At 48.2% G+C, this 20,527-nt stretch overlaps 1 protein-coding gene across 3 annotated transcripts; it reads left to right on the forward strand.

Annotated features, from left to right (window-relative positions):
- Nucleotides 1–16,571: 16,571 nt before the first annotated feature.
- On the forward strand, nt 16,572–19,085 carry LOC136550833 (uncharacterized). Of its 3 annotated transcripts, none has more exons than XM_066542428.1 (2): nt 16,572–17,684; nt 18,790–19,085. In XM_066542428.1, the coding sequence occupies exons 1-2, from the start codon at nt 16,595–16,597 to the stop codon at nt 18,795–18,797; spliced, it is 1,098 nt and encodes a 365-aa protein (XP_066398525.1). In that variant the 5' UTR covers nt 16,572–16,594; the 3' UTR covers nt 18,798–19,085. The 3 variants fall into 3 exon arrangements, with proteins under 3 accessions (XP_066398525.1, XP_066398523.1, XP_066398524.1); XM_066542426.1 differs by lacking the exon at nt 18,790–19,085 and adding an exon at nt 18,206–18,774; XM_066542427.1 differs by lacking the exon at nt 18,790–19,085 and adding an exon at nt 18,212–18,774.
- The last annotated feature ends 1,442 nt before the right edge of the window (nt 19,086–20,527 follow it).

Raw genomic sequence — 20,527 nt, forward strand, 5'->3', positions numbered from 1 at the left:
GGGTAATGGCTCAATCAATCTATAGATGGAAAGCCTTATGATGGGAAACTACCACGTTAGGTTTGGAGAGAGATGGGACCTGTTATAGTTTAGGGGGAGCAGATGCAAGCTTTTTCTTTCCATAGCCGGCCAAATGACTACCGGATCATCGGTCTACTCTACCTCAATTCACCATTTCGAACTTTATACAGAAGGTTTTTCCGTACCAGCTCCTTCTACCTATACCGCAGTTGAAGCACCTAAAGGTGAATTTGGTGTCTTTCTTGTCAGTAATGGGAGTAATCGTCCCTACCGTTGTAAAATAAGAGCACCTGGCTTTGCCCATTCACAAGGACTCGATTCTATGTCCAAACATCACATGCCAGCAGATGTAGTCACCATCATAGGTACTCAAGATATTGTGTTTGGAGAGGTAGATAGATAGGACGTAGTCTTGCTCGATCAGGACCCTTGCTTTATTGCGAGCCAAAACAGCTGCGCTATTCAGTTCTACATCTTTTTTAAAAGAAATGTGAAAATGTAGTTACAGATGTGAAAAAAGTCAATATCTCTCTGTCTTTCTTAATTCATTTACAAAGTTCTTTAAAAGAAGAAAACCGATCGACCATTCTCCGCGGAAGATAGGTAAACATTTGACGAGCGAAAAAAAACACGTGAGAAAGACCGAAAAACCCATTCTCCCTAAATGGTTTACCTATACTGAATGGAAGGTTTATGACATGGGAAGATTTTCCAGAATATGAGCAAGGGTAAAGGATTCATCACTTGCTGGGCTTTCAGGGAGTAATAGGAGGGGTTGGGAATTGATCGTTGAAATCATCCCACCAGAGCATATGAACTTGAGGTGGGGGCTCAATCTCGTCAGTCTCCTGGATTCCAGTCATGTCTCTACCATCGGTTTCTCCCTTTTCTCCGGCTGGCGTAAGCATGTAGGCTTCTCTTTTATAATATATGAGATTCCGGAAAACGTTTCTTTCTAACGGTAGTTTCGTTTTCGGCGTTTCTTGCGTTCCCGTGACTGTAGCAATGAGCCATCGCTTTAGGACCCTTTTTATTATGATTGGTGTATTGTGCTTAGTTATTTATGTTTCTTTGTATGTTTCTATGTGCTTGGTGTTTGCTACGAGTAGAAGAGAACCGTATGTAAGCGCTGGAAACCAGAAGCCGCATAATGGAAGATAAAGTTGAAGCTTCTCTGAGCAAGTTGCTTTGGGTGTAAAGCAAGTTTAAGGCAAGTATAGCATGGGATCTTCCTTGTTGTCCTATACACCTTTAATCATTTAATTCATACTGTATGTGTCTACCTTGGCAACTGTAGTAATTTTCCTAGCTATTTGATATCCTGGATTCCTTGATACCTTTGGGGTATTGCATTGGGTAGTGTGATGCTAGTGTTTAATTAAAGACCGTGATCTTGTAACTTGACTAATGGAATATACAATAAACATTAAAATATACTTTTTAGCAACATGGAACAAGGGGGCTAGAGCATTGGGCTATTTATGGTGCTCTAGATTCCTCTCCCTAAGGACTTATCTGTAAGTGATCATCCGGGACTTACAGTACAACTGTGAGGGCTATATGGCTCTGGCTTTAGCTCAGTATGGGGACCTTTTCTAGCTTGTTAGTGGTTACCTTTATTGCGTAAGAATGGCTTGCCGAATCGGTTGTAGTGCGGCCTCTATCCCCATGTGTATAGGCTGCGTGTCAATGTGCCATCGGGAAGGGGGGGCTCTACATCTGTTTGCCGAGTGAATCTAATGGCCCTAACTTGTTAGACGAACCTTTGAAAGGCTTTATAGTGAACCCTGTCGACCTTCCTTGGTAGCGGGTCAAGAGGCTGATCACCTCGGGCGAAATGGTAAATCATGACTCACAGTGAAAGTGTACAACCTCTGTAGAGTGTAAAACTGGTATATCAGCCATGCTCACGGTCACGAGCGGCCTTGGAACCCTTACGGAATAGATGATGAACACTGATGATAAAGATGCTCACTAATGATTACTGTTTATGCTATTCATTATTCATGTTTACCTGATCATGTGTTTATGGGCTTGTGATAAACTTGTTGCCACCCAATGGCTAAAAGATGACTCATTAAAAGCTAATCGTAGTAAAACCAGTGTCAGCCTTTTGAACCTCATGAACCCTATGTTATATTTGTTGAGTACGACATGTACTTACGCTTGCGTTACTCTTTAAATCTTTGGAAAAATCCCGGATGGGTACTAGATTGCTAGAGTTTGGAGGAATTAGGCTTGTGATCAACCAGTCAGTTGTCCCTGTGGATTTGGAGTCTTCGCCTGAAGATCGGAGTTGTCTTTCCGCTGTCTATACTCTGAGGTTATAATCTTTATACTAATACGCTATGTATTTAAGCATTGTCTTTTTGATATTATCCTTATTTGTAGCTATATGTGAGATTTGACTTCCTGGGCTCACATATGATGCGTATCTGGTTTTATTCTTAAAACCGGGTGCTACAAATCTAAAGGTCAATTTAGGGGTGTGAACCACAAAAGAGCCACAGGAGGTCAAAATAATTGGTCATCAACATCTGGTTTGTGAAATAAAAGCAAAAAAGTTAATGATCCATGCCACTACTTCCTAACTAGCACATCTCACTGATTTTAAAGACAACTTTTAACAATTCAATGTACAAAAATTATGCGATCTTCGGACAATGTCACAAATACATACAGTTTGCTCTAGCGTCGACAAATTTCATTATGGATATATGTTTTTAAAATATGTGAACCTTATTTACATTCCACTATAGTCAGAAAGAACTAAACAAATGTATAGAATCTGTACAGTCCACGGTTATATACTACATATCTATAAAGAGAAGCGCTGGCTAGCATAATACCTGGAGTGTAGAAGTTCATGAAGGGGAACATGGCATAGTCTTCCCTTGGTTCATCTACCTTTGTCCCACGGCCGGATTTGGACATGAGGTCTAGTGAGAAGACACCAACATCTGAGACCACAAAGATGATGCCAGATCCCTCTTTAGAACCAACAACTTGTAGTCTGGGTTTAAAGGGGATCTTTGTCTGAAGCTCAATGAGCCTATATGGTGTCCATCCTCCTACTACCTCTGAATTCATGACATTCCTCGACCACAGGAAAAGTTTCGAACCCAGAATGGCGGCGAAACCCAGTGAGCCATCCTCCAGTGCCATGAGGACAACATTGTTCCCTTCGAAGTCTTGCGCCTCCTGCCCCGGGCAGTTGATGATGGATAAGTGATTTTGGCCCATGTCAAGCTTCAGAATTGTGACCGACGGGGAAGCTAGTATGAAGTAGATACCATCACCGATGAGCACGCTAGGCTTAATTTTACGGACTAGATGGAAACCAGGACCCAGATACGCAGATGAACTCCAGGTCCAGGTTGTAGCCTCCGATGGGTACAAGTGTGACTGCAGGACCCCTGCCTCAGGGTTGAGGCCCACCAAGACGATGAGGAATGGGCCACTGTGGCAGTCAAGGTGATCGCAGCCACGTACAGCACAGAGCACCGCCGCCAACTGGTCCATCCATGGTCGCAATGGGGGCTCCGGCAGCCGCTCCTGCTTGGTTTGATCCAAACCTCTTTCAGAGAGATCAGAAACGCGGCTTAAAGAAATCTTACTAAAAAAACCTTTTTTACAAAACTCTCTTCTAGTAACTCACTCACACGTTACACACGATTACATGCGCGTGCACCTATGTAAAAAAAGGAAAGAAATCATTTTTTGGCTATGCATGTATGCAACGAAATCATTTTTTGGCTATGCATGTATGCAACTTTTTCTCGATCGAGTTAGTTTTTTGCCATGTAAATCTAAATCTAACAATTTTTAACCATGAGACTAAAAATACAGGTTGTTTGGATCAGACATCTTATCAAAACTAGCCTCCATAAAACCAGCTTTACCGTAACTACCTCTAAACTTATGTTCGGATCTGGCAACAAACTCCTGTACAAGATAAACTCAATTTTCCACAAAACTAGAAAAGGTATTAGTAAAAACGGGTCTATGTCATTTTTAGTCGAATTGGTTTTCGATAACCACGATCTAGTATAGCCACCACGCGCAGGAAAATATGAAAATATGAATCCAATTCCTATTCATTGTTAAAATACGATTGGTATTGTATTTGAAGTTATTTGTACTTTATTTTATTAATTTCTATTCCTAGTGATTTACTGCTCTTGTCGTCATATTCCTTACTGATCTAAATCATAATTTTATTATACTATATTATAACCAGGATTGACCAATAGAATCCATAGTGGATAAACTAGAAGACACAAACTACACAATAGATCATATTTAGGAACTACAACTACTATGGCATTGATAATGGCCCTCCAAAAATAGTTTTCTTTATTCGGCTCTTTATATTATGGTGGAAACTACCCAACAATTTAAGCCCATGACCACATTTCATAGATTTATTTGAGAATTTAATACGGCAATTGTTTCAGTGTTAGGCGACTTGCTCGTTGACAATGAATCATCTGTGGTGGCTTTACTAAACTTGAGATCTACCAACTTAATCTTTCGGAGGTATTCATGGAGGTATGGGTGTGCGTGTGTGTTTTTATGGGCACTGTGTGTGTGTTTATGGGTTGAGTGTGCGTGCATATACATCTGTGTCTATACTGCAATTCAAAGAAATATGCTATTCACATGGTGGCTATTATTAACCTTGATGCAACATTCAATTCGTTGTTTTCAATGTTATGTACTCCCTCCCTCCCAAAGGGAATTGATGTTTATAGTTTTGTCATACGTCAAAATATCTTCAATTTGACCAAATCCATGGAGAATTTGCTAACATTTATGACACCAAATAACACTACTACCGAAAGGAGCTTCACAGGATGTCAAAATTGAACGTCAGAGGCGAACAACACATTCGACTCTCTATCTTGTTCTCTGTTAATCAACATTTTCTTAGGCGGGCACCACTAACCGACTCTCAAAATGTTTCTCTACAGACGGGCGTGCCATATCTGTAGAGGTCACTGACTCAACACACAACACACTCCAGCTACCGCAGCAGCGAGTCCACACTTGGCCTGCCATCGGCGCTCGCGCATCAGCATTGTTGTCAGCATTGTGGTAGCCCGTCACAGTCATCATCTTCACTACAGCCACTGGCTTCTCTGTGGAAGCCGTCGTTGAAGTGCCCAGTGACGACCACCTCCCAGCCTCCTCCTTCCTACCGTGGTGGAGCACACGAGACTCCTAGTACATGGTGGCATTGAGCACGGATGGTGGGGGCAGGGAGTTATTGCCCAGGGGCGCCTACCGACCCACCCGTGATGGTGTGTCATGTGGAGATGTTATAGGGGTAGAGGTGTTGAGGTCGATGAGGAGGAGGAAGAGCACGGCATGCCTGACGTAACTCTACATGTGCATGGCGTGCACGACATGCTTATGGTGGGCGAGCCACCATAGATGTCAAGCTCGGTGTGTCATGACGCCAGTCATCCTTCATTCAACTATGACTAGTTTTTTTCCATCTCAAGGGTGACCATCCTATCCTCGTTCACAGAGCTATAGATGTGCACGCGGTAGTGATGACCATGTTGACTGCGTCGATTTGAATCTCTTTGAGGTACCGCGCGCGCAGCACCACAATAGAATGCTCTCCACACTATTGTACAACATGGGGAACCGCAACGAACAACATGGCAGCACAAAGGTGATCCTCATCGTCTAATTTGACACCTCTAGGTGGATGAGGCCTTCGCAGGCCAAAAACTCCAAGGTCATCGACGACCACAACAATGGGGAGTCTAGATCCATCAGGTCTAAGGTGTACAATGCACCCAAACTCTACTATCTCCATGTATTCTTCATTGAAGGGCAGGAGTTGTTTCCGATAGACAAGGGACATATGGCAATTGGTCGATTCCCTTGGCTTTGCCTCCTATGCCATTGCCACCAAAGAAGGCTCCTTCTCCTACAGCACTGCCAGCTGTGCCATCACCGCCTAGGAAGGCTCCCCTATGGCACTGCCACTAACGAGATCCTAACATATGGGTATGTTAAGCCTCGGGTCCAATGATTCCCGAATGAAGAAGACCCCCTGACCGACCCCTCCAGGATTGCCCGGGGGCTATACCCATCAGGTACGCTAGCGCGTACCCTCTGAGAAGAAACTCTGCCGAGTCTGACTCTGCCGCGACCTCCGCCTAGGGCTCGGGGGCGTTGCCCAGGCCCCTAGACTCCCGATCTACGCCATCACTGGAGCAAGCAGCACCACCCCAAACAGCAGCGTCTGCTTCCCCGGTGAGTTCTCCATCATGTCCGATGCCTTCGCTCTAGGCCAGGTTCTCAACTTTGGGAGCTTGGCCTATGTCGTCGACTGCTATGGCGAGCTTCATCCACTCCATGGGGCTACACCGGTGGGCTCCGAGCTTCGGGCGTCGCCCACTCCGTCTGGACTTCTAGGAGCAGATCTTGAGGTCTTGGGCCAATAGATCTGGTGTGGTTTGGAAGCGAACCCCACCGTGTCGGACCACCGCCAGATGTTCTGCATGCTGGCCAAAGTCCACCACCTGATCGCCACCGGTGAGGTGCTTCAACCGCCTAACCTCTTCTGGTACTACCTCCCAGACCTGCCCTTTGGGATCTAGAACATGGCGGTGTCCTTCCAGATGGAGCTAGACCACCTCATCAGTCGCGAGGTGCCGCAAAGCACCATCCTCTTCGGCACGGTTGGGACCGACGTCCCATCACTACGCGCCTTCCTAAGGAACGACTCGGAGTACGACTTCGACTACATCGACTACCATGGCCCTCCACGCATGTGCTACCACATCGATAGCGAGGTTCTGCCTGAGGAGGCACCTGGGCTCACACCGCCGGACCAGAGTCCCCACAGCCGCATGGCCTACCTTCAGGAGAAGGTGGACCACTTGCGAGCTCGGCAGGTGGACTTGGAGGCGGCTAAGGCAGAGCTTGAGTGCCAAAGGCAAGACTTTCCATGGCAACAAACCACGCACCCTCTCGGTGACGACGACGACGCCCACACGGGGGCTACCAGCGGCCTCTACTTCCCCGCACGGCTTACAACATGGTGGCCACCGCTTGTCGCTAGGAAGACATCTTCGACACATGGACCCGAAGACTAACGAGCGGCTGAATGAGGTGAAGTGGCTCCTTCGTGTCGCCCTCGAACAGCAGGCTGAGAGCTCGACATCCGGGCACCGCATCGCTCTCTCTCGACCGTCCCAAATTACGGCGACTACTAGTGGGGACCCCATAGGCAGGGGAAGCAACGGTAACACCTCTGGCAATAGCTCAACTAGCCATGGACTCAGGGCGCCAAGCCCCAGTAGGAGCGAAGGTGCGACCTTTCTCCTCGGCGTTCCCCCACACGCCACTAGATCGATGATGACCGCGGCATTTGTGACACCATCAAGGCTAGGCGCAACGCTCAGACATAGTCCCGTACCCCTAAACGGTAAGGCAGGGGTGCTGCCCTGGATCACTTCGCCCCCAGCGTTCGAGGCAGCGATGCGGGCGGCTCCCTACCCCAGGCGTTTCCGGCCACAGACGCACATCGCCAAGTATGACAATGAGACCAACCTATATCACTAGCTAGGGGACTACCGCCTCGCCATGAAGGCCAGGGGGGTCAGACGATGACTTTGGCATTCAGTACCTTCCTCTGCTTATGTCAAGTTTGACTAGAGCTTGGCTCGAGCAGCTGGAGCCTGGCAGCATCCACTGCTGGGGTGATCTCCATTCGATCTTCATCGGCCACTTCCAAGGTATGTACACTCAGCCTGGTAACTCATGGGATCTCCGCAACTATTGGCAGAGGCCTAACAAGACCCTCCGAGACTACATCCAGCATTTCTCCAAGAAGCACAACGAGCTACCAAACATCACTAATGCCGATGTCATCAATGCCTTCATCTACGGCACGACCTGTGAGGCCCTCATCCATGTGCACGATGCGGGAGCTCCTAGACGTCGTCACCCAGTATGCCATCGGCGAGGAGGTGGTCTAGGCCAACTTCAGCGGTAAGGCCAAGGTCGCTGGTCACCTGAGTGGAGGCGATGGCGACAATGACCCTGCCTCATCCCAGCGACGCCACGATAGGAGGAACAAGGACCGAAAGCACCGTGGGGAGGAGATGGTGGCCGTGGCCTACCGCACCGCTAGACCTCAGCCCTACGGGCGAGGCGCGTGCCTGGAACACTTTGAGAAGGCGCTTGAGGCCCCCTGCTCATTCCAATGGGGGCAAGCAAAGCACCTCCTCAAAGACTGCGCCACCATGAAGGGCTACATTCGTGGCACCCTTGGCCAACAGGACAAGGCCTAGAAGCCTGCCCTGAAGGCCAACGACATAGTGGGAGGCGCCCAAGAGGAAGACAACGAGTTCCTAGAGGCCGAGCGCTGCCTCTTGATCTTCGAGGGCTCCTAGGCCTATGAATCCCGCTAGCAGTGCCACATCACTGAGCAGGAGGTGAACATCATCCACACCCATGCCGCTCCAACGTGGCTCCGATGGTCCCAGACGACCATCACCTTAGACCACGAAGACCACCCCGATAGCGTCCCTCATTCAGGGTGCTACCCACTCATGGTCAGCCCGATCGTGGGCCCCACACGCCTCACCAAGGTCCTGATGGAAGGGGGTAGCGGCCTCAACATACTCTACACAAGCACCCTAGATGAGATCGGCATCCCCCGCAGCAACCTACGCCCTAGCAGGGCGCTGTTCTATAGGATCATGCCTCGGGAGGAAGCTGTGCCCCTCAGATGCATCTGGCTCAACGGCACCTTCGGCTAGCCGAGCAACTTCTGCAAGGAGCTACTCACCTTCAAGGTGGTTGACTTCCCTGGCATCTACCACGCCCTCCTTGGTCGACCATGCTTCGCCAAGTTCATGGCCATCCCCAATTACACCTACCTGAAGCTTAAGATGCCCGGCCCAAAGGGGTCACCACTATCAAGGGCAGCTTTGAGCAAGCCTACTACTGCTCGTAAGATTGTGTCACCCAAGCTGCCGCACTCATCGTCCCCTATGATCCCAACAGCTCTGTCCGCGACACAGGAAGGGCGCCGGTGGAGGAAGCAGCCAAGGCAGCAACATCGCTTGATCGACCAAGCATCGATGAGGCGAACAAGGTTATTGGCGACAGTGGTGGCCTGGCTGGCCCCTCCATCCAACGCTCAGCTCCCCAAAAGGGGTTGACCCTATTGAGGTGAGTTTGGACCTTTCCCCATGAGGGAAGGCCAACGTCGAGCCATCCGCCTAGAAGCATCATCTCCCGAGCCATGGCCTACCTGCCAACCTCCTTTCGCTGGCCTACCTCTCCAACAACAAATACCAAGATAAGTCTTGTCCTCCTAACCCTCTTGATTCGCTTGTCTCTATAATTGTCTCCTTTATCCTGAGCCGCCCTAGCGATAGCTCGGCTGCACCAGAGGATCAACTGAGCAAACCATTTGCTGACCTTTCTGAAGGAGAACTACCGCAGAAGGCCCCCGAGAGAGGCAGGGATGGGATGCATGGAGCGAGAGGACTGTGCGAGAGATTGGCAAGGAGATAACGGAACATCCTCGATCGCCGCATTACTAGCTATGTCATCTTCCTCTTCTCTTATCTCCATTTCATTTTCTTTGCTGGTACCTACCTATCTCTCGATCCTTCATTGGATCAGGCCACCCCACCACATGATGGTCTAGGGTCCCCGTAGAAGGGGCATCGCCGAGGGTTCTAAGGCCGGCCCATCGGGCTTCAAGGCCACCTGATGCACCTAAAGTGCAAGGGACATTCGGGAGACAAGCCCACAAGGCTATAGCTAGGGCACCCAGAAGTGTCCCAACCATCTGGGTGAACGATGTCCGAGTACTGACTCAGAGCTACTCGTGGTGGCCCAACAAGGGAGGCGGCGAGACCCCGAGCACCGATAGACAAGCTCAGGATCTATATGAGTGGCTCATTCAGGAAGCCGAGGAACTCCCCCCTGGGGGACATGATCGAGGCATGAAACTACGTAAACCCGTGGTTCTCATAGACTTACCTACTAGTAGCACGGGCATGGCGATCTTGGGCACCGAGGCCATCACCATAATAGCCCATCCCAACAAGGAACCAAGCCTTTGAGCACGACTCAAAAGCAAATGGGATTACAAATGAAAGTAATTTCATTTTATTAATTGGGAATGATCCGATTACAATATACAGCGGCAAAAACTGCTATGAAACCACCGCCCTACCAGTGGGGACCATGCAAGGTTGGCTAGGATTCCCAACTGAGCTTCCACAACACACAGATAGGCACAATGAAGGTGGAGCCGACCCCTCGCCCACTGTCGTCGGCAACATGCCAAGAAGGGTCCTCCCCCTCGGCACCCGATCTCCACTACAGGCTGGCTCAACCCGACCGAGCTCATCGGCGCAAAGGCCCGACGAGCCCCCAGACCACTGGCTCATCCATTGATAAAGTGGAAAGACCCCCATGGTTCGAAGTGCTGGGGTCCTTCCCCTTTTCCAATGAAGGACAGTGGGATGGGGGCTCAACAATCCTCGACGCAGGGAAAGTGTCAGTGCTAGCAGCACTCGGAGGGGAACCCGCTATCACCTAGGCCATCGGCTGCATCGGAGGTGCCAAACTCCCACCAAGTGCCATGGTTCTGCATCCCCCCTCCATGCCACACCGTTCGATCCCCCTTTGTTGTGGTCCTTCCGCCCTCGAAGAAGTAATCGCTCGGTGGACCAAGACAGGGTCACCCAGAGGGAAGCGTCGCACTTCATCATCACCATCACCATCGAAGAAGATGGATAGGAGAAGAAGAGAAGGGGCCAGAGGAAGGGATTGAAGATGTCGCGTCCCTAGGGCTCCCCTTTATAGCCCAGACGATGCGTTGTGAGCGGCTCTGAGCCCCCGATCAGCCATCAACGGCCTGAAGGGGCCCTGGGGAACCGGCCGGGCATCTTCTCAATCCCTACAGCACGCCCCTAGGTAGTTGCGTAATGACGGCTATGCAGTAAAGGCAAAGTCAGGGAACCGCTGACAACGAGTCAAGTCCTCGCTCCACTTTCCACTACGCTCACCGCCCACTCCATGCACGCTTCCTCACGGGACTTGAGGGGATCCGATTCCCCTTGGGCCCACTGGCTACCATCGATGGCATGGATCCGCATGCACCAAGTGTCGCGGCACCCTGTCCGCTAGATCTACTCCACGTGGCCCCAACGTCCCATCTCCTAGACAAAGTAGGATGGTGCGGGGGTGCATGCCTTAACTCATCCACCAAGCATGACAGCCTAGACGCCATCAACTGCCAGCACAAGACATCAACGGAAGGGATGTGCCCAGAAGCTGCCACAGCCTCGGGGGCTGTGCCAGCTCCCTAGATGGAGCAACCTGACCCCCCGAACGATGGACGCTCGGGTGGAGCATCCCCAAAAACCAATCAACTCCCTGGAGTTGGGTTGGGAGCCACTGAGGAGTGGGCCCAACGAGGGCCTCTGTCCGACGCTCAGCGTGCTTCCCTCACCCTGATCTATGGCGGCAGGAGGTCGGCCCTAGAAGGCCACCTCAAGAGGATCAGGGCCTGCTACCGCAACCCTTAGAAGGGTGTGGCGCTCTAGATAATCAGTTGGCCCCGAGCAAGAGCCCAAACACTCTTAATCACTTGAACCATGGCAGGCCCCGGTTAAAAAGGAGGGCACCCCCAAGCCTAAGGACGGTAACTCCTAGACGAGTTCACCAAGCCCTCGCTCAAGTCGAAGACATGCGCGACACCGACTCACAAAGGGGTCAGCACCATCATCGCCCCGCCCTAATAGCCGAGCAACACCCATCACATGGGAAAAGAGGGCCCCAAGCAGGGCACAACACCCTTGTCAGCGGAAGCCATCCCCGCCGAGGAGGGTTCAGTCACTAGAAGATCGAATTCAGCCCTTCGTTGCCATCACGCCAAGTGAGGCCACGAAGGGCTCGGGGGCTCTTGACGAGATCCTAACATATGGGTATGTTAAGCTCGGATCCATTGGTTCCCGAACAAAGAAGACCCCTGACCGGCCCCTCTAGGATCTCTCGGGGGCTATACCCATTGGTACGTTCATGCGCACCCTCTGAGAAGAAACCCGGCTGAGCTTGACTCCACCATGACCTCCGCCTAGGGCTAAGGGGCCTTGCTCGAGCCCCTAGACTCCCAATCTATGCCGACACTCCGGTCCGTCCCTTGGCTCCTGCCTGGCAAATGACGCCAGCCAAGGCCCGGGCACTAGAAGACAATCCCCCGAGCTACCAAGGCTCGGGGGCTCCCTGGCGCTGCCTCTTGGGCACGACATTGCCAGCTACTTTCCCGACAAGGTCACGCACGGGGCGTGACATAAGAAGACAAAGCTTCCCAGCGGCCTCTAGAGGCTTGGGGGCACCCGGGCCCATGCGTCATCCGTAGGAGCCGACCTCCTTCACCGCAGAGAAGACTCCAAAAGGTCCACCCAGGGAAGGCCAGTCCAAGCTAACACAACCTGACACGCCGAGTGTCAGAACAGAGCAACCGGACGACATCCAAGGCTTCTTCGGCTCCACGACACCGCCACAGTCCACAGCGTGTCACTGCAAGGCCTTCCTAGACTCCGTCACATGTAGACCATAGACTAGTTCCCCCAAGCCGCCATGTACCCGACCTATCTCATTTTATAAGGAATAAGGTCAGACCTCAGAGGGGGGACGATCACCAGAACTCAGATCATTCCATTCCTTGGCCTCTGCTCAGCACCGAGAGCAAGGCAACCCGCGGAGGGGCACCAAGAGCTCCTCCACCGCATACTGTCATCTTCCTCCTCTCCGATGAGGGGAAGGCTCCACCAGCGGCGAGGCAACCTTAGGATTAGCACCAAGCTGACCCCTACCAAATCTCTCTACAACCCTGTTGTAACCCCCTAATTTGGGGTGCTTTTGAGTATACGGATCATAAGCTGCTGGATGTAGGGCACCGATTGGCCCGAACCAGGATAAACCATTGTCCTCTCTATGATTCTTGTGTTCTTGAGTCCACCCAATCCACTAGAGACCCGTACTCTGACACAGACTTGAACAACATGCTTGCGGCGGTTCTGACCCTGCGACAGCCGCCTAAGCCACCACCGCCAAGGACGATTCCTACTCCGATGGCATTGCCTCTTGTGTCATCATCGACTAGGAGAGATCATTCTCCTACGCCATTGCCATTGAGAGATCCATCTCCTCCTTGGTCACCTCCACCACTACCAAGGAGGTCTATTAGATCAAGAAAAAGGTCTAACCCTCCGTAAATCACTCTCCTGAACTCGTGGGAAGAAAAGGCAGATGATTGGGAGCATAACTAGCCAAATTCGAGGCCCACATCAGTAGGACCCACCCTCCAAGAAAGCACAGTTGGCTATACTCATAGGTTTAAAGGACCCACCATGGAAACCCACATGTCCATCAGACTTCAAAGGACAAAGCAACAAAGAACCGCTGACGATAACCTACCCATGAAAAAATATAATTCCAAAAATAAGCCTAAGCCATGGGTCTAACATAGCAACAATTATGGGATATAGAGTAAGGAAGACTAGAATTTGACATGGCACTTGTTGCATACCAGTACAAGGCAGGCAAAGATCTTTTGGTGCACGTGGAAGAGATGGCATTTACTAACAAGTTTGTGTCGACTCCATGAATATTACAGAATAGAGACCGGTAAGGATGAGTAAGCAATGTTTAGAGTTAGAGTTCCAGCATGGATATTTCGTTATAGAGAAGAAATAGTGTGTTGTATTGGGACTTCTTGCTTAATTTATACCAACGGTGCCAACTTGACCTTTAGATCCTTTCCTTGTGGACTATGTAAGTGCCCTCACCACATATTTAATAGGTAAGTGAAGGTGAAACATTTTCATCTTAAGGATAAAGCTAATATATTCAACCTAATCAGTTTTTGGAATAATCTCACGCAGTGCATTCGTGGAGTACATTAAGAGAAGTGTGTATTATAGAAACTATGGAGAATTATACCCTACATCAGCCGTCGATCAACGGCCTTAGCTTTGTGGTTTCAACGTGATGCATAAAATGCACAAATTCACTAGAGAAAACCTGGTGTGATCATGCTTTCCATTTTATTTTCATTCGTCAATTCAACGAAACATGCTATTGTTTTTGGTAACACATGTTCATTGTGCATCTTACCTTTTTCATTTCAGTGATAGGGAGCAGAGCAATACAAGCGTCAGCTGCTAGAGTACGAGATAAGAGGAATGCAAGAACAACTTGCTGTCCTTATGAACAAGGTGTTTGAAGAGAAATCAGAGTTTTACATTTTATATGGAGGCCAGAACTAATCCGGAGTGTTTTATTTGTTATTCTAGATAAATCTCACTACGTGAAAAACGCTTTGTAGCAACGGGACAAATTTTTTGTAGGGGCAGCTTCATCACGAGCCGCCCTACAGTGGCGTGCTCGGGGGCCCAGAGACCAGCCGCCCCTACAAATGGAACAGCAGGGGCGGCTGGTGATACGAGCCGCCCCTACAAATGGGTCTGATTTGTAGGGGCGGCTCACTCACCAGCAGCTCCCGGTGTTTCTATTTGTAGGGGGCTGGTGATTGAACCGCCCCTACACATACTCCGCATAAAATTACCTGTTATTTGTAGGGGCGGCTCAATCACCAGCCGCCCCTACAAATGACCCACATATAAAAAAAACCTGTAGCACCTTCTTCCTCCTCGGGTCACTCACTCCAACCCGTGAAACAAATGACCCACCTTTCTTTCACGTGTTGGAGTGAGTGACCCGAGGAGGAAGAAGGTGCTGCAGGTTTTTTTATATGTGGGTCATTTGTAGGGGCGGCTGGTGATTGAGTTGCCCCTACAAATAACAGGTAATTATATGCGGGGCATTTGTAGGGGCGGTTCAATCACCAGCCGCCCCTACAAATAGAAACACCAGGGGCGCCTGCGTTTGTAGGGGCGGCTCGTATCACCAGCCGCCCTTGCTGTTCCATTTTTAGGGACGATTGGTCTCTTGTCCCCCGAGCACGCCACTGTAGGGGCGGCTCTATCACGAGCCGCCCCTACAAAAAATTCATCCCGTTGCTACAAAGCGTTTTTCACGTAGTGTCGGCAGTGTTGTGCAATTATCAGTGCCAGGTCGCCAAATCAACAAAGATAAGCTACCCCCATCACTGTCAATTAACCTCTGACAGCATGATTTTCGGTAGTGATATGATGAGGGGTTCCAACCCGGCAATGATTATCATTTTCGGTGGCGTGCAAAAATGCGATAAACGTATGAAATGGCACATTTTAAGTTCTAGAGTAACTACAATGGCATCAGCCCTATTAGGTGAGAAATAGTGGTGTTTCGAAGAATTGTCGAATTTATAATGACATGGATCTAATTGACCCATTGCTCCCTTCATTCATAAAAGAATGCTATTCTTGCTTTTCAATGAGTCAAATGATTTGAGTTTGACCAAAGTTCTATAAAAATTTACTAACATTTGTGATACAAATTTAGCATCATTAAATTAATTATTATGAAATATATTATTGCAGTAACCGTAGTTGGGGACATAAATGTTAATACTATTAACTATATAATCTCGGTCAAAATTAAACTAACTGTACTTGCATAAATTCCATAGTTGAATTCTTTTGAGAATGGAGAGAGAGAGATGTACAATTCAAACAAGTCGAGAAGCACTAGTGACTTATTGTCGACTGGCATGTTGCCTACGATTGAAAGAATAGGATAATTAAATCATATAATAAATCCATAAATTGTTAACACATGTATCAAGTTGAGAACTTGAATCGAATTTTCTGGTTCCACCACAAGGAGCCAAATAATCAAAATTACTTCTGGAGGACATAAATGACATACTATATGCAACTCCTAAATATGATCTATATATATATGGTGGAGCATTACACTTACGAGATTTAATTTGTCTATTCTTCTAGATCTATTACTCATAGTCTACTATATATTTTTTTTGGTCAATGATCCTAGGTATAAAATAATACACGATAATGATTTATAGATAAGTAAAGAACTTGACTACAGTCAATAAAACACCAGGAATAAAATTAATAAAATATAACTAACTCTAAATAAAACACCAACGTTAACCGATCGTACTTTTAGAAAAATAGGAATTGGGTTCATATTTCCCATATTTAAAATAAAATTAATTATGAATTCTTAAGAAAACAAACTATTTTTTATTATATTTTACAGAAATAAAAAATCGCCTTAAAGTTATCTAGATTGCCAAATTTGCACTGTGTTATAGTCTCATGGTCAAAGATCCCACTTAAAATTGCGTAGCCAAAAACTAACTCCAGAAATTGTTGCGTGATTAAAAATTGACTTCTCTCTCTTTTTTACGTTGGAGCACGTTCAACATGTCATGTCCAACATGCTGCGCGATTAAAGATTTTTTTAATATGATTTCTATATATAAGACGATCACAAAGCATGCAGAGCAGAACCAGATTATATATACCCACCCAAACCCTCGCATCGGCTCGCTCCGCAGCCCACCTGCGCCATGGCGGCGGCGCCGCACCCGCCGCCGGATCTGATGCCCGAGCTCATCGGCGAGATCCTGGTCCGCTTCCCGCCGGATGACCCGGCGTGCCTCGTGCGCGCCTCCATGGTCTGCAAGCCCTGGCGGCGCCTCCTCTGCGACCCCGCCTTCCGCCGCCGCTACCTTGCCTTCCACCGAGCGCCGCCCCTGCTAGGCTTCCTCCATAACTGCTACACCGACTTCCCTGGCTACCACGATCGACCTCGCGCTCGCTTCGTCTCCACTACCACACCCTGCCCACTGCCCGTGCATGCCTTCGGCGATTGGGACTTCGGCTGGCGCGTCCTAGACTGCCACCATGGTCGCATCCTCATGGCCACCGGCGTGAGCCCTGTCGTCTGGGACCCTACTACTGGCGAGCAGAACCGGCTGCCGGAGCCCCCGTTCCCACGATATAAGGTGTACACTGCGGCTGTGCTCTGTGCTGATGTACATGGCTGCGATCACCTAGACTGCCACGGCGGCCCATTCCTAGTTGTCTTGGTGGGCTTCAACATTGAGGCGGGGGTCCTGCAGTCGCACTTGTACTCATCGGAGGCTAGCACCTGGAGTTCATCTGACCATCAAGGTCCTAGATTCCTCACTGTCCCCAAGCCTAGCGTGCTCATCGGCGATGATATCTACTTCATACTATTATTTCGCCCGTCGGTCACAATCCTGAAGGTCGACTTGGGCAAAAATCACTTATCCACCATCAACCAGCCAGCGGAGTATCACTTATCCATCATCAACCGGCGAGAGGAGAAGCATGACTTTGAATGGAAGAAAGTTGCGCTCATGGCAATGGAGGATGGCTCGCTGGGTTTCGCTGGCATTCTGGGTTCAAGACTTTGCCTGTGGTCGAGGAATGTCAATCCAGAGTTAGTTGGAGGATGGGTGCAATGCAGGGTCCTTGAGCTTCAGACATTGATCCCCTTTACATTCAGACTACGAGCGGTTGGCTCTGTAGAGGGCTCTGGTATCGTCTTTGTGGCCTCAGATTATGGTGTCTTCTCACTAGAGCTCAAGTCCAGCGTTGTGAGGAAGGTAGACGAACCTCTGGGTGACTTTGCCGTTTTTCCCTTCATGAGATTCTACACTCCAGGTATTGTGCTAGTGTTTTCATTATATAGCAATATAATCATGGACTGTGCAGCTTGTTTGCATTTGCTTAGTTCTAATTGTAGAGATATATATCTATAGTGGAATGTAAATAGTGTTCACGTATTGAATATATCCATGAGAAGATTAGTCAACTGCTAGAGCAAACTGAATATATTTGTGACATTATCTCAAGGTCCCATAATTTTTATTTGGTTTGAATTGTTGAACACTGATTGGCGAGATGTGCCAGAAAGTAGTGGAGCATTTTCTGTTTTTACAAATGTGGTAAAAGTAGATTTTATTGACCAATTATTTTGATCTCCTAGGCTGTTTTGACGCTCACACCCCCTAAACCAACCTTTGGATCGGAATTATTGAACCGGTTTATATCATATGCTGATGATTGATGGCCTTTTAGCTTGAACATTATTCTACTTTTAAGTACTGCTACACAATAGGCATTCCACTGCATCATCTTAAACAGCTCTGCTGTGAAACAACTTTAACTTGTATGCATGATAGTTTCAGATATGGTTCAAGCAGCAAGTTGTGATTCTGTTGCGTATAATAATCAACGCTGAGCGAGGTGATATATATAGCACCTGGACATCAAGCTTAGTGTGCTGTGGTTGGAATCTAGCATGGATGATGTTTTGAATATCTAGCATTCTGTTGGGTAGCAGTTTCTTATGTGAGAGTAAGCCACCATGGCCAGTTGTGGACCTTATGTTTTTTTAGTTATATTGATGATTTTGCAACAACTCGATTTATAATTGTTGGTAAATTAGTTCTTTTGACAGATTGACTGAAACATGAATCTGAGTGATTTGGTTTGTAGTATTCTTTTCTCGAACGAGGATAGAAAGTTTTAGGATTCTGTGGAATACATCTGATGTAACTGAAAGTGCTCAAATACATTTGGTCGCATTCTATTTTAAGCAGACTGTGGGAGTGATGTTGCTCTTTTTTTCTGTTTGTAGAAGTAAAAAATGCATTTAAAACTGTTGCTTTGTATCATACAAATGGAACCTAAACGTTCCTGCTTGTCCAAGAATTAGCTTAGCACATGTGCAACTTCATCTTATGACTACTTTTCTTTGTCTTAGGATTTTAAAGTGCAGTCCACTCCAATCAACTTTGCGGACATTAGAGAGAAGCTCGCCTCGTTTATTGTGTCGTAGATACTTGACGAAATAGCCGAGTTTCATTGTTCACATACAAAACCATGATGAAGTGACTGGTACATATGTTCATTTCATCTGTGAACTGTGTTTGGAGCCTGAGAGATACAATTGGAGCTGTGAGATATATACATGTGAGAATAATCTGGTGATGAACAACCGATCTGTGAACTGTGTGTGATATGTGTGTACTGTGAACAAATTAAGTTTTGAGATGAACAACTGTGATCTTGTATATATATATATGTCATTTATGTGAGATCTATGTATATATATATCTGTGATCTGTGTATATCTGTACTATTTGGGCTATGCTGTGCGTTACAGACGTGTCTAGGCTATAGACACGTCTATAGCATTTTCCTTACTACAGACACGTCTGTAGTCTAGACCCGTCTATGGTAAGGAAAATACTATACACGCGTGTAAAGAATACAAGTCTGTAGTATGCTACTTACTACAGACGCGTTTACAAACATCGTCTATAGTAGTATCCTTACTACAGACGCGTGTATTGTACACGCGTTGGCACTATGTGCGTTTACAAACATCGTCTGTAGTAGGATATAACGCCCTAGAGTCCAAATGGCTTAAGATCCACTCTACACGCTGAGCAAACCACACCTGTCGCCATCTCACTTACGCTTTCGTCCGTGCTTCACGTGAAAGGATTAACCCGGGGATGATGGGATGGACTCTAGAAGCATTATATGTTGGTCTATCCCACCTTGAACAACCAAGGTGGGACTAAACTCTCCATAGTATCTTATTAACTTGTATATGGGCCACTATGCACCAAATTTCAAACAGGGCCAAATGTGACATGCACCCCCCTCAAAGGAATCGACATCCTCATTGGTCCAACACACCCACAACCGGGCAAACGATGACTAGGAACGTTTCCTCTTAGCACACGCGACCGTGCATCCAGTGCTAGCACATGTGTCATGCCGTGCACCCCGCAGGGCCTACATGCACAATAAACTCCCATGTCCACGCACCTGACCCACACGCGCTAGTGGCCGCGAAGGTCGGCTCTGATACCATTTGTAATGCCCTAGAGTCTAAATGGCTTAAGATCCACTCTACACGCTGAGCAAACCACCCCTATCACCATCCCACTTACGCTTTCGTCCTCGCTTCGTGTAAAAGGATTAACCCGTGGATGGTGGGATGGACTCTAGAAGCATTATATGTTAGTCTATCCCACCTTTAACAATCAAGGTGGGACTAAACTCTTCACGGTATCTCATTAACATGTATGTGGCCCGCTATGGGCCAAATTTCAAACTAGGCCGGATGTGACATACACCCCCTCAAAGGAACCGACATCCTCGTCGGCCCAATACACCCACAACCGGGTAAACAATGACCAGAAACATTCCCTCTTAGCACACATGACCGTGCGTTCAGTGACAGCACATGTGCCATGCCGTGCACCCCGCAGGGCCTATATGTACAATGTACCCCTATGTCCACGCACCTGACCCGCACGCGCCCATGGTCGTGAAGGTTGGCTCTGATACCATTTTTAATGCCCCAGAGTCCAAACGGTTTAAGATCCACTCTACACACTGAGCGAACCACACCTACCATCATCCCACTTACGCTTTTGTCCTCGCTTTGCGTAAAAGGATTAACCCGAGATGGTAGAACGGACTGT

Source organism: Miscanthus floridulus, chromosome 4 (genome assembly GCF_019320115.1).
Source record: "Miscanthus floridulus cultivar M001 chromosome 4, ASM1932011v1, whole genome shotgun sequence".
NCBI classification, from domain to species: Eukaryota; Viridiplantae; Streptophyta; class Magnoliopsida; order Poales; family Poaceae; genus Miscanthus; species Miscanthus floridulus.

Coding starts and splice junctions, on each gene's coding strand:
- LOC136550833 (XM_066542426.1), top strand. CDS start 16,595: ATGCCCGAGCTCATCGGCGAGATCCTGGTCCGCTTCCCGCCGGATGAC. Junction 17,685..18,205: donor CATGAGATTCTACACTCCAG/GTATTGTGCTAG, acceptor TATGCATGATAG/TTTCAGATATGGTTCAAGCA.